The 13808-nt window shown below is 40.3% G+C and overlaps 1 protein-coding gene across 10 annotated transcripts in view; it reads right to left on the reverse strand.

Annotated features, from left to right (window-relative positions):
* The window catches only part of LDB2 (LIM domain binding 2), a 307652-nt gene extending 294931 nt beyond the window's left edge, over positions 1-12721 (reverse strand). For 9 of the 10 annotated variants that reach the window (XM_061584223.1, XM_061584221.1, XM_061584222.1 and 6 more), the window contains exon 1: positions 12342-12721. In XM_061584223.1, the coding sequence (XP_061440207.1) occupies positions 12342-12473 (132 nt within the window). In that variant the 5' untranslated portion in view covers positions 12474-12721. The remainder of the gene's footprint in view (positions 1-12341) is intronic. The other variant, XM_061584225.1, reaches the window with a different exon arrangement.
* Between the last annotated feature and the right edge of the window lie 1087 nt (positions 12722-13808).

Here is a 13808-nt window from a genome sequence, read left to right on the forward strand (position 1 = left end):
GAGGAGTGGTACACAATATTCTACTCCCTAATCTACACTTGATCATTTAATATCCTCTTGTTATATTGCTCAAATTATAAAATACACTGGGAGAAGGACAAACAAAGATCCTTGAACCAGTCAATGGCCTATGAGGTACTTGGTATAGTCAAGCAAAAGGTAATTCAGAATAATTAGCATATTTGATATATTTCCATTCTTTCTGCTCTTGGAATGGCCATGAATTGATAATAGGCTTCTGTGAATTTATGAATAAACATTTTTCCGGTTTCTTATTTGATCTCTCTGTTTTTGCCAGTTGCCTGTAAGTATGTGATATTTATTGCAAATGCAAGGCATGACTGGCAGAACTTCAAGCCCCAAGAGGACTCACAGGAGTTGTAGTCCAAAATAGCTGGAAGGCACCAGGTTGGCAAAAGCTTCCACACTGGGCAAGCTCAGAGTAATTTGTCAGCACAGTAATCAGTGGGTCTAGAGCAGAATATGTGGAGGGGTATAAATCTCAGCAAGAAGCTATCTGTTTGTCTACTTTTCTCCTAGAATATTAGAGATGGGCAAGAATTTCAATACAGTTTGCATTTCAAAGCTAATCTGCCAAATCCGCACTTGCTAAAACAATATGAGAATCAAAACACACAGCCATCCTTTGAAACTTGCAGTTATTCAAATTTTGTGAAGCAGTTTGCCAACCAACCAATGTTTCCAAAAATGCATGCATTAGGGTCAAGTGTGCATAAAAATATGCATGAAAATAACTTGCAAAAATGCACTATATGATGAGAATGGCTTGCAAACATGTCTGTATTACTCAAAACTGCCTACAAAAATGTCTTTATTAGGAGGAATTCACACTAAAATGCTGGAGAATTTTCATGAGGATTTTTTTAAAAAAAATCACAAATTGTTGCAGAAATGTGGAGAACTGAATTTAAGATTGGAAAAATGAGAAATTGGCAGATCTTTCCATCCATATATATATATATATACACATACACACACACCCCAGCAGTTTTTTTGGTTAAAATTGCATGCAGAAATAATATTTTTTTAAAAAAACAGCAGACAGCTGAACCTACCATCCTTTCTCCGTGCTGTTAGGATAACTTCAGAAGCCTAGTACCAGCTTCATAGTAAGAGACATATGATACCGAGGGCCTGTTTACAGCATTTCTTGTGCTTGGTTTTGTTTTGTTTTGGGGGTTTTTTGGCTATTCTTTGTGTATCTCATAATACTGTTGTGAGTCTTGATTGCTGCAAATGGATCTATCATTTCCTAAAATGTTGCCTGATAGAGGTCAGGGATTTAACAGAAGAATGTTGATGTTTCTGGATTACAGGAAATCTCTCTCAACAAGTCGCATGTTGGGGCAATGCAGTGGAGACGGTCATGGCAGATCAACTACAGGTGTTTCTGGAGGAGACAGATTATCTAGATTCATTTCAGTTTCGGGTCAGGCCTGAGTTTGGGACTGAATCAGCCGTAGTCACCCTGCCAGATGACCTTTCTTGAGAGAAACTGGGGCAGTGAGACCCTAATTCTCTTACTTGATCTCTCACTGGCTTTTGTTTCCATTGCTCATGGTATCTGCCTGTACTGGCTCTGTGGATATCAGAGTGGTTCTGTTTCTACTTCTGGGCTCATGTCCAGAGAGTAGCATTGGGTGACTGCTCCTCAGACCCATGTCCCACAGGGCACTGTTTTGTCCCTAGTGCTATTCAACATTTACATGAGCCACTGGAGCAGTCACAAAGAGTTTGGGGGCAAGGTGTCATCAGTGCATTGATGATGCTCAGCTATATTTCTCCATTACCTGAGTCAGGAGAGGCTGTGAATAGCCTGGACTGGTGCCTGGATGCAGTGGTAGACTGGATAAGGGCCAATAAGCTGAGTCTGAATCCTGAAGACAGAGGTTTTGTGTGTAAGTGGTTCCCAGATCCAGGAGATAGGCCAGTTGCCTGCCCTGGATGCAACTGCACTCCCTCTGAAGGACCAGGGATTTAGTTTAAAGGTACTCCTTGAACCATCATTGTCACTTGAAGCACAGGTGGGCTCTGTGACTAGGAGTGCCTTTTATCAGCTTCAGCTGTTACATGATAGGGATAACCTGACCGCTGTAGTTCATGCGCTGTTAATCTCATGCACTGTTAATCTCAGGACTGGATTACTACAGTATGCTGTGTACAGGGCCACCCTCAGGTCTTATCTGGAACCTTCAGCTACTACAGGATGCTGCTGCTAGACTGGTGAATGGGAACAGACTACCGCCAATACGTGATACTGGTGTTAAAAGACCTGTAATGGATTCCCATCTGCTACTGGGATAGGTTCAAGGTTCTTGTACTAGTGTACAAAGCACTGAATAACCTAGACCCAGGACTACCTTACCCTGTATGTCCCAGTCAATCACTGAGATCATCTGAGGAAGTCCTATTAGTGATCCCTGATGGACCAGAAGCACAACTCATGTCAATGAGAAGTCATAAACAAGTGTAAAATTATGCATATTGGAGCAAAAAATCTTAATTTTACATATATGCTCACAGGGTCTGAACTGCTGGTGACTGACCAGGAGAGAGACCTCGGGGTTGTAGTGGACAGCACGATGAAAATGTTGACCCAGTGTGCAGCAGCTGTGAAAAAGGCAAATCCCATGCTAGGGATAATTAGGAAAGGTATTGAAAATAAAACAGCCGATATCATAATGCTGTTGTATAAATCTATGGTGCGGCCGCATTTGGAATACTGTGTACAGTTCTGGTCGCCTCATCTCAAAAAGGATATTATAGAGTTGGAACAGGTTCAGAAGAGGGCAACCAGAATGATCAAGGGGATGGAGCGACTCCCTTACGAGGAAAGGTTGCAGCATTTGGGGCTTTTTAGTTTAGAGAAAAGGCGGGTCAGAGGAGACATGATAGAAGTGTATAAAATTATGCATGGCATTGAGAAAGTGGATAGAGAAAAGTTCTTCTCCCTCTCTCATAATACTAGAACTCGTGGACATTCAAAGAAGCTGAATGTTGGAAGATTCAGGACAGACAAAAGGAAGTACTTCTTTACTCAGCGCATAGTTAAACTATGGAATTTGCTCCCACAAGATGCAGTAATGGCCACCAGCTTGGACGGCTTTAAAAGAAGATTAGACAAATTCATGGAGGACAGGGCTATCAATGGCTACTAGCCGTGATGGCTGTGCTCTGCCACCCTAGTCAGAGGCAGCATGCTTCTGAAAACCAGTTGCCGGAAGCCTCAGGAGGGGAGAGTGTTCTTGCACTCGGGTCCTACTTGCGGGCTTCCCCCAGGCACCTGGTTGGCCACTGTGAGAACAGGATGCTGGACTAGATGGGCCACTGGCCTGATCCAGCAGGCTCTTCTTGTGTTCTTATGTTCTTATGACTTCAGTGTTGTGGGCCCAACTTTGTGGAACTCCCTCCCACTAGAAGTTGTCCTGAGCTCCTTCTGGGAGGAAGGGTGGGATATAAATTTAATAAATAAATAAATTCAGATAGGCACCACCACTGCTTAGTTTGATGCCTGGTTATACTATCTTATCTCTGGATGCCTTTGCAGCATGAATGCTTCTCTGATGTTTTAAAAGTTTTCTGATTTTCTGATTTTAAATTTCTGATGGTTAATTAATGCTTTAAGTCTTGTATATTGTATATTTTCATTGTTGTAAGGCACTTTGAGAGCTAAATGGTGAAAAATAATATATATATATTTCAATAAATAAATAATAGAATCAGTACAAGTGGGCCAAATATGGGAGGGATAACTGCATACAGGTTTAAAGAACAGCAGGGGCTCTCATCTGTTTTTTCCTAAATGGTTCCACTAAAAAGATATCCTGAACAAAAGTCCAAAAATTCCTTTGCTAGGTCACCCTGGCAAGTACTTTTTTTGCTCTAGCAAGAGCATAAACTGAAATTTCAAACCCTGCCTTCTGTGCCTGGAGAAGTAGGAGGATTTTCAGAAGCACAGGCAATGGGGAGGACACTCCTGGATGCTGCAATGACCTTCAGAGACACAATGAAAGCCACGAGTCTTCTTAGTGCTTGCAGAGCCTCCCTTCCTTCTCAGTTGTGGAGGATAACAATGGCTCACTCTCACAGTTGTGCTAGGTCTTCAGCTCAGTGTATGTGATAAGACCCTGTCCTCTTCCTATGGTGGGCAAACATGGTGCTGAGGACAAATTTTAGTTGCCTATCAAGGCCTGCTAAGATGTGTTGACCTTGATCCTCCTAAAAATCTTTACCTCTGAATTCACATCAAGCACTAACTTCTACAGAAGAGTGTGTGGGGGGGGAATGAAACCTCCCAGAACTATGCAGCTGAACTAGATGGAATAATGGATTTCATCATTACAGAGTGCAGGTAAGGAATGCCATTTTTTAAAATGTTTCCCTACATTAAACCCACTTGCAAATAAAATCAGCACAAAGGGTTAGCTAGAAGCTTTGCTTGATGTCAAAGTCTTCTATTTACAGTGGTTTAAAAAACAACAACATGGAATAGTACTCAAAACTAGAATCCCCACCTGTAGAGTATCCATTTTCTCCTTTTAGTGTTCTACTGTCTCTTTCTGCTGTATGTATAGAGAGTCTAAATCACTAATTGTGTGAAAAAGAACAAATAGGTGATTGTGTTACCACGTTCCACTCAGCAATCACAGCAGTAATAAATGCACATTTTAGAGAAAGCATTGCACTTTTCTAGATACAAGTTTGATTTCTGAGCACTCAGCAAGCAACAGTATTCTGACAACAAAAACATTTATTTTCACAAAGGCATACAGCAGACTGTGTGCTTCACACATGCACACAGACTTGTTATACACATTTGTTGTATTAAAAAAAACCATCCGTATGGAAAGACATTAGGACTACTACTATACCCTTTGGAGAAGTCAGCAATGCCATTATTGGAATCTGACTAGTGCCCACAAAAGGCAAGGCAATTCTCAGAGAGTATCCTGTATAAGGCAAAGCATTACCAAGAAAAGTACATTCAAGGGGGGGGGAGTTCAAAAAGTTGAAGAAACACTAGTGTACTGCAGTGAAAATATTAGAATGCAAGTTTGCTGCTGTTATTTATTAGCTTTTGAATTACTTCAGAAAGAGGCATGATGTGAATGTAGGAGGTGAAACAGAAAGGCAAGATCTACTACATTTCAGTCTATACAATACTATCTTTATACCACTAAGATTTGTTTGTTTGTTTTAAATCCAAATGTAGTGGGAAAGAATTTACGGACATTTCATATTGCTCATTTTCAGTTAGAATGGAAATCTAATTTTTGTTGGACCAGTCCAACTGAGATCAATAAATGCTCATTGATTAAAAAGATAAAATATGGTAACGCCTAAAATGCTATTATAGGATTGCTACAAAAAAAATCTTGCAATCTTGAGGGAAATACACAAAACAATGTCACAACCTTAACCAAATTAATAGTTTTGTCCACTGTAGGCTTGTTACTGCAGGTTATCATATTGGAAAGATAACTGCAAAAGAAGCTCGGCAAGCAAGGAGGAGAAACAAATATGGACTATCAAGATTCCACACACACACACAAATCCAAATTCTGCCCTTTATATGCCATTTGAGGATGCAATGAATTCCTGTGGTTTTCACTTGTGAAATATGCAAAGCTGTGTATTTGCAGATATGGATTTGTGCCTTAAATAAACACATTTCCGATCAGCCAAAAAGAAAAAGAAAAATGAAGCTACTCTTTGCTGAAGATACTATACTACAATCTTTTGAGATGCAGCCTAGCACCTCATACAACAGCAAACCAGTCAGACCTTTCATAAGAACCAGCAACCTGGAGAAAAAGGACAGATGCTAAGATGCTTAGGCATCTCCTCTATGAGGAAAGGAGAATCTCTGGCAGTCAGTGTAGACCAGTGTTCTTCAGTCCTCGGTCACCAGATGTTGATGGATTACATCCCTCATCATCCCTGACCATTAACCATGGTGTCTGGGGATGATGGGAGTTGTAGTCCAACCACATCTGGGGACTCAAGTTTGAAGAACAGTGGTATAGATAATTCTGAGCTAGATGGACCAATGGTCTGACTCAGTATAAGGAAGTTTCTTTGATTATAGCACTTGGGGATTTTTAGTTAATGGGACAAGTTACTAGTGGGTTTAAAATATTAGGAATGTTATGGAAGAAGTAGAGAGAAAGAGAATTTCTCTCTGTCGCATAGCACTAGACAAATCACAGGACAAAATTAACTGGCAATCGACTCAGAGAAGGAAGAAGCATGTGAGCCAATCTAGTATTTAACAGCCATCACCAAGATACAAACAAGGAATTCCTCTTCTGCCAACTTGATTGGAACAAGGTGTTTATTTTTACTAGAGGCTATTTCCTCTGTTTCCGCGCTGGCAGCAGAGGAGAGAGGTCCTCCTGCTTCATGGCTAGTGTGAGAATGCAAGTAATCAATTAGTCTCTTAAGCAGCCTAGTACAACGCTTGCAGGCTAATAAGTTTAGTGAGCTTATTTACAGTGATGATGCAAGTCCACTTTGTGAGGTCCACTTGAAAAGCGGTATATAAATACGTGGTTCTTAACCTGGGGTGCATGCACCCCCGGGGGTGCGAGACACTTTTTCTAGGGGTGCAAGGCATTTTTCAAGAGATTGTAAAAAATTCACTTATCTTAGCTACGTTAGGCTAAAACACACATTAAAATTAAATTAAATTAAATTAACAATAAAAATAAATGGTTTTTTTTCAGGGGGTGCAAGAGCATATTTTGGAAATCCAAGGGGTGCTGGCAGTGGAAAAGGTTAAGAACCACTGCTAAATAAATATAAAATGAAAAAGGAGGCAGCTGGATCTCTAAAACTGAGTCAGACTCTGAAACTGGGCAACCCCATTGGAGCCCCAAGGACATAACAGTGAATCTTAAGACTCCAAGAAGGGAGGGTACTAGTGTACCCAGAAGCAGTTTCACACATACTGTATTTATTAAACACTATTTTTAAAATTACACACACACACACCTGTAGCACCAAAGAGGACAGATTTAGCTTCCTGTAGGTAAAAGGAAAAAATATATATGCAATGCTGTTTAACTTACCCTGACTTTGTGCTGCTAAGAAAGATTATTCTTCAAGTTATATTAAGTACTGCAATGTCTAAATTATTTAGAGAAATTAAGCACAAGGATGAACAAATTAAAAACCCAAATACTGCATTTGCAGAAAAATAGCTGTATTTCACCCAGAAACACACACACCCACACCAAAAGCATAGGGCATTGAAAAAATGTAACCTTTATCTACTTCCTTAGTCCTTTGGCTCTCTAATCCTAAACATATTTACTCTGAAGCCAGTCCCATTGATTTCAATTTATTTTATTTTCAGATGTTTGGGACAGGCTGTAAACTGCATATTGCTTAATCCATAGAGCTATGTTACAAATTAAACTTTGCTACCCCAGTACAAGACCAAGAATATTGCCAGAGGGCTTATGTTTCAACACTTACCCAAATATTTTGGAATGACATATGTCCACAAAACATCATAGAGTAGGTTCCCAGCATTTCCCACTCAGTGTTACAAATGGTAGCCTTAGTGCTACAGACAGAAACACTTTGCCACAGCCCTGTAGTGGAGGAATCCTTGGACATAATGACTTGTCAGGGAACAAGATATAAGGAAATGGGCCCCACTGAACTTTTTGTCACTGCTCCAAGAGTGCCATGCTTAAACTGATTGTTAAAAATCCATTCTTAATAAGCACTACATATATAGTAGCTTATAATCCTTACAACAAACCTATTAAGTCAACGCATCTGAAATATGATGTTGGGGGAGACCTCTGCAGATACTATGGACCGTGAAAAAGACAAATAATTGGGTGTTAGAACAAATTAAATCAAAACAATTATTAGAAGCTAAAATGATGAAACTGAGATTATCATACTTTGGACACATAATGAGAAGACATGGTTCACTAGAAAAGACAAGAATGCTGGAAAAAACAGAAGGGGGTAGAGAAAGAGGAAGGCCAAACAAGAGATGGATTGATTACATAAAGAAAGTCACAGATCTAAACTTATGAGATCTGAACAGGGTGGTTTATAACAGATGCTATTGGAGGTCACTGATTCATAGGGTCACCATAAGTTGTAATCTACTTGAAGGCACATAACAACAACAAAGACCATCTTGTAAATTCCTGGCACAGACACTATTCGGCTGGGGATTCCCAATTTCATGTTGTTGTTATGTGCCTTCGACTACGACTTATGGCAACCCTATGAATCAGCAACCTGCAAGAGCATCTGTCATGAACCACCCTGTTCAGATCTTGTAAGTTCAGGTCTGTGGCTTCCTTTATGGAATCAATCCATCTCTTGTTTGGCCTTCCTCTTTTTCTACTCCCTATTTCATACCTCAGCCTTATACCGTGGGGACAAACCTAGGCCAGCTCTTGCCCTTGCAGCTAATATTTTGGAATTGCTAATCACCATTTCCACAAAACTTAAAATCAAAATAACAAAATTAGATCTCTTCACACTTTTCATTTCACATTTTTAAAAACAGTATATATCTTAAATATACGGCTAAAGAACAGGTACGACAGTATGTCTTACTGCCCAGAGATGAAACTGGCTGGAACTCATTATTGACTGCTTATTCCGTGGCAAATCTGGGTTTGTTGCTCTTATTAGCAAAGGTACTGTGGCCCAAATGTACATGACAATCCAGAAGTCAGTAAGAGGATACATATCACAGCATTTGGGGGGTGAGTGAGACACCAAATGGCAGGAAGTTTAGGAAATACAAACACCAATGTTTGACATATCAGACAGAGTGGTAAGCGGCGGTAACGCAGCCGAAGCTCTGCTCACGGCCAGAGTTTGATTCCAACGGAAGGAGGAAGTCGAACCTCCGGTAAAAGGGGTCGAGGTCCACTCAGCCTTCCATCCATCCGTGGTCGATAAAATGAGTACCCGGTATATGCTGGGGGGTAAATAAAGGCAGGGGAAGGAACTGGCAATCCCACCCCATATATACGGTCTGCCTAGTAAACATTGCAAGACGTCACCCTAACAGTCGGAAATGACTCGCACTATAAGTGTGGGGACACCTTTACGGAAAAGTATTAAGCAGTCAATTCTCATTGCCCCGATCTTGTTCCATATTATGTAAGCTGGCCAGCAGTTAAACCAAAAGGAGAGAGACACAGGGTCTAAATTTACCTACAAGCTTTGATTCAGTCCCAAAAGTGTGTTTGCACTAGTTCAGTGGTTCCCAAACTCTACCACCAGCACCATGGACCACTTGAAAATTGCTTAAAGGTCTTGGCAGACTACTTCATATTTTTTTTGCCTGTTGTAGCAATTCTAACTTACTGTGCTAAATGCTGTATGATTTTTAATTGTATCTGTATTGCTTCTTTGATTTCCTATATATTGATTTGAATTCCATAGAATACAGCATAAAATGCAATATAAGAAATCAAAGAAGCAACAAAAATTGAAAATCAATATAAATATTTGTGGCGGATGCTCTGTCTCCCACCTTCAACTACAAATCCACAGACATGCTGCAGGCCACCTGCACAAAGCTCAGGACTACTGATGGTCCAAGGACCACAGTTTGGCAATCCCTGCCATAGTTACTTGCTATGATGTGAAAGGCACATGCTCAGAGGCACTTTACCATTATTTAATATAAGCCATCTTTAACATGTTCCAGGGTTGAGATTAAAATTCAGTCAGGCCTCAGCCAATTGCTGGAGTTACTTCTCTTTCAAAATAGGCATCTTAGCTTTCTGAGAAATTCACAAAAGTTAAATCCCACATGAGAATTCCTGTTACAAAATGAATGTGCAAATACTCATTTTTAGAAGACACATATATATGTTACTATTCAAAATTTCTAAGTTCTCAAACTGAAGTTATGACTAATACAGGAACAGAGACTGTAGAAAACTCATATATTTTATTTAGAAAGTATCCGGAATTCTTGACTGTGGAAGAAATAGCTGCTACATGTATCATAGAGCTACTTTCCAAAATATTTTAATTGTACCCACACCCTTAAAATAGGATCGTAATATGAAGTTGCTCCAATAGGGTAGGTGTGAATCCATTTCCACATTAACTAGGCAGTATCCCCTGGTTTCTTGAGTTTAACTAATTTGATTGTTAAAATGTATTTATTATGAAGATGACATGTTGTAGTCTTTCTTTCTCTTTGCATGTATATGGGAACGGATGTAGTAGTAAACCTCAAATCCCACATAAAGGAAGAAGAGAGACAACAGCCAGCAAAGTTAAAGAGGTCTGTGAAAGTCAGGGTAAATGAGGGGTAAGCTATCATTATCACCCAAGTACAGAGTGGCACACCCAGTGGAGCAACAAGCAAACAGCCAACAAATTAAGTGGGCCTCAGTCAAAATTTGAAACAATTCACATGGATAAATTTACAGGGAAACATCTTTTTATTCTTAAAAAAATCCAGCAGAAGAGGAAAAGAGTAGGTCTCCTCAAACCTACCCCTCTGCATGAAAAACTGCAGCTGCCAAACTAGTTTTGAATTGCCACAAATCACAAACTAGTTTAAAATGGGGGGGTATGCAATGCTGCTAAGGATGTGTAGAACACCCCAGATAAATTTCAGTAGTCTGTATCAAAACTACTTTTGCTTCCCTTGAAATCTGGTCAGGTGTTTCACTACAGCAGGACTGTCCAAAATCACATCATAACTTAACTTTAGGCAAAATTATGTGGCAATTTAAAAAAATAATCAAGAAATTCTGGCAAACAACATCCTAAAGCATTTCACCTTTTTGAAGCATTCATTCTTGTAAGCTACTAGGCAACCCAAGAATTGTTATCTTGACTGTAGGAGCAGCAAGTCTCCTTGGTATTATGGATATTTTGCACCAGAGTGAAAACTGAAAATTGAAGGGCAGGTTAAAATGTAATGGAAGGAAAATCCAAACAGTTATTATATTAGTGCTTGGAATTCAGTTGCTGTCTACCAATTCACCAATCAGAAAGCAGGTCACATCTTATTAACTGGATCCCATACATTCAGCCTATAGCTGCCTTGACAATAAGGTCCCAGGCTATGGTCTGAAGGCACATAAGGCCAGCACCCAGTTGAAGCTAAGCAGGGTCAGGTCTGGTCAGTGCCTGGATGGGAGACTGCCTGGGAACCATATGGAAGCTGCCTTGGGTTTCAGTTATGAAAAGAAAGGCGGGGTAGAAATGTAATAAATAAATAAAATAAATAAGGAGTGTGCTTCTTTTACAACTTTGGGTCCCCTTGACAAGTTAAGCCATTATTATCACCACCAGCAGAACTCAAAAAATATGCCAGATTCTTCACTTAACATTGGAAACATTTTCACTCCTAAAGTCTTAGTTATCCCAAGTTCTCCCAGTTGTGCCCATCCAGAGAAACTACTTGGAGAGGACAAAAAAAGTAACTATGTGGGCAGCTGAAGAATACATGAGGAAGAATTTTTCACTCCACACACTCTTCAAGTAATGATGCCCTAGAATTATTACTTCTTTAAGTTATTTGCTCGAGAGAGGCAGCTTTAAGCTTTAGATGTAATAATAACCTAATATTTCTATTCTCTTTTCAGTTAAGAGGTTCTATACTCAGCTATGCATGCACTATCAACACACACACACACACACACACACACACACACACACACACACACACACTTGGTATAAAATCAGCAAATTCTATATTCCAAAGCTACACAAACACTGGATATAGGTTATATTTCCCTTTGTGCGGTGAAATGTTCGGCTATATATTCATCTCGTTAACAGAACATTAAAAACCTTATCTCTTGATATTGCTGTACTCATTTGTCATGAACATAAGGCAATAAGTTTGACCAACTCTACGCCTCTTTTCTGCCTGGATGCTCAGTGCTAAGGGGGTGGAATACAGGTAATCCATCCCCACCCCCTCAAACTGAAACCTTGTTTTAAAACACACACACACTTTAATGCACTGAATATCTCTCGAATGTCGCAATTGTAACATGCCAAAAAAAGGTCAGATACCGGGCAAAAATCAGCATAGTGCAGAAAACTGGCATTTTAACTCAACTCGTTCAAGTGCTACAATACAATTTTCTTTCATTTCAGCACTCTTCTTTTCATTTTTGTTAAGAGTTGCACTGCATAGAAGGAGAAGCTACTACCCGATGAAAGTCCCAGCCCAAGCAGGGATGTTCATTCCAGCATCTAATCATAGCGGCGCGTAATGGGACGCTTCGGATTGGGAATCCAGCCTCTGGAGCTCAGCATGCCGAGTTAAAAACAAGCAGGAAGAAGGGACTCACCTCTGTGCGAGACTGCAGCCTCTTGTTCATTTCATAGATTCGGTACTCCGGTTGCACCATGTACGGTGTGTGTCTCCGATAGAAGGGCCCAAAAGGAGAAGAATAGAACGGGTCATGTGGTGTGCTGGACATCTTGCCTGCTTGCAGAGAATCAAGGCGCACGGGAGGGTATCGCCAACATCCGTGCAGAGCACATGGGCTGAGTGTTTCTTCACTGTACAAAGTAAGCAGCACAGAAGCAGAGCCAGGGAGGGAGGGAGAGACAAGCGGGGAGGGGAAGGGTAGCGAGGCAAGCCGCACCACTAGCTGGGAATTGCTGCTGGAGCCCTCTGTAGAAAGTCGGAGGGAGGGAGAGAGGCTGATGGAGCATGGGAGAGGGAGAGAGGCTGAATAGCTTCAGGCTCCACTGCTGGTTTTTAAAGAAACAGTTAGTGAAGGGGTCATTTCCTGTCCACACTGGAGCCTACTGCTCAAAGCAAAACAAAACAGAATTTTCCTCCCCGTGTGACAAAGAGGGCTAAGGGTTGGGTTTAATTTTTCCTGTTAGGAACTGAGTTGGGTTAGGAGGATGTAGGTGCCTCTCGTGCTTCCTGAACCAGGCAACTCTGCAAGCAACGCACACCCAAAACGATTACTACAAAATACAGTCACAACCACAACTGTGCCTTCAATGCCATCCCCAATGAGGCTGTCCCTCCCAAACCTGCAGCAGATCCCTGGCACTTCAAAGTTTGCAGAAGGGGGGGTGTTTTTGCATTTATTCATTTTCAAGGGCTTCTTCAATCCCCTGTGATGTATTTTTGTTGTTGTTATAAACCAGCAGATGTCAAAAAAGTAATGAAGCTTGCATGGGGGGGAGCTGTGTGGCCCATCAGTGGCTAAAATCCAGGTTGATAGGAAACTGATACAAATACTAATCTAATGAATATCCTTCAAACTAGAATGCTAATAGTCTAAACCTCTCAGGAAAAAAATCAGCAAAAGTGGGGGCTTGACCAGGATGGGGTAAATGCTAGATATTCTCCTATGTAATAAATTATAGATAACCACCCAATGAATCAAATTAATATGAACAGGTCTGTAAAATAACTAGCCAGAACTTTGAGCACACATTATTTTCCCAAATTCTGGGATATACTATAAAAGGGAAACCATCCATTTTAAAAAATGAAGTGTTTTAATAGTAACTTAGCATATAGTACTTCACATATATGGTCCCAGTAAACCTTACCTCAGTGGATCACTGATAAAACTCTTAAAATGGTTAAAGAAAGAAAGAAAGAAAGAAAGAAAGAAAGAAAGAAAGAAAGACAAAAGGAGATAGAAACATGGTCAGAACCCTAAATGCAATAATACAGCAACTAGTATGTAGGGACAAAGAGAACTATTACAATAGTTATTGCATATAAATAGAAGAGGACAACAAAAAAGTTAGAATTAGAGCCCTATCCCAAAAGATTAGAGAAA

This window comes from Rhineura floridana, chromosome 9 (genome assembly GCF_030035675.1).
Source record: "Rhineura floridana isolate rRhiFlo1 chromosome 9, rRhiFlo1.hap2, whole genome shotgun sequence".
NCBI classification, from domain to species: Eukaryota; Metazoa; Chordata; class Lepidosauria; order Squamata; family Rhineuridae; genus Rhineura; species Rhineura floridana.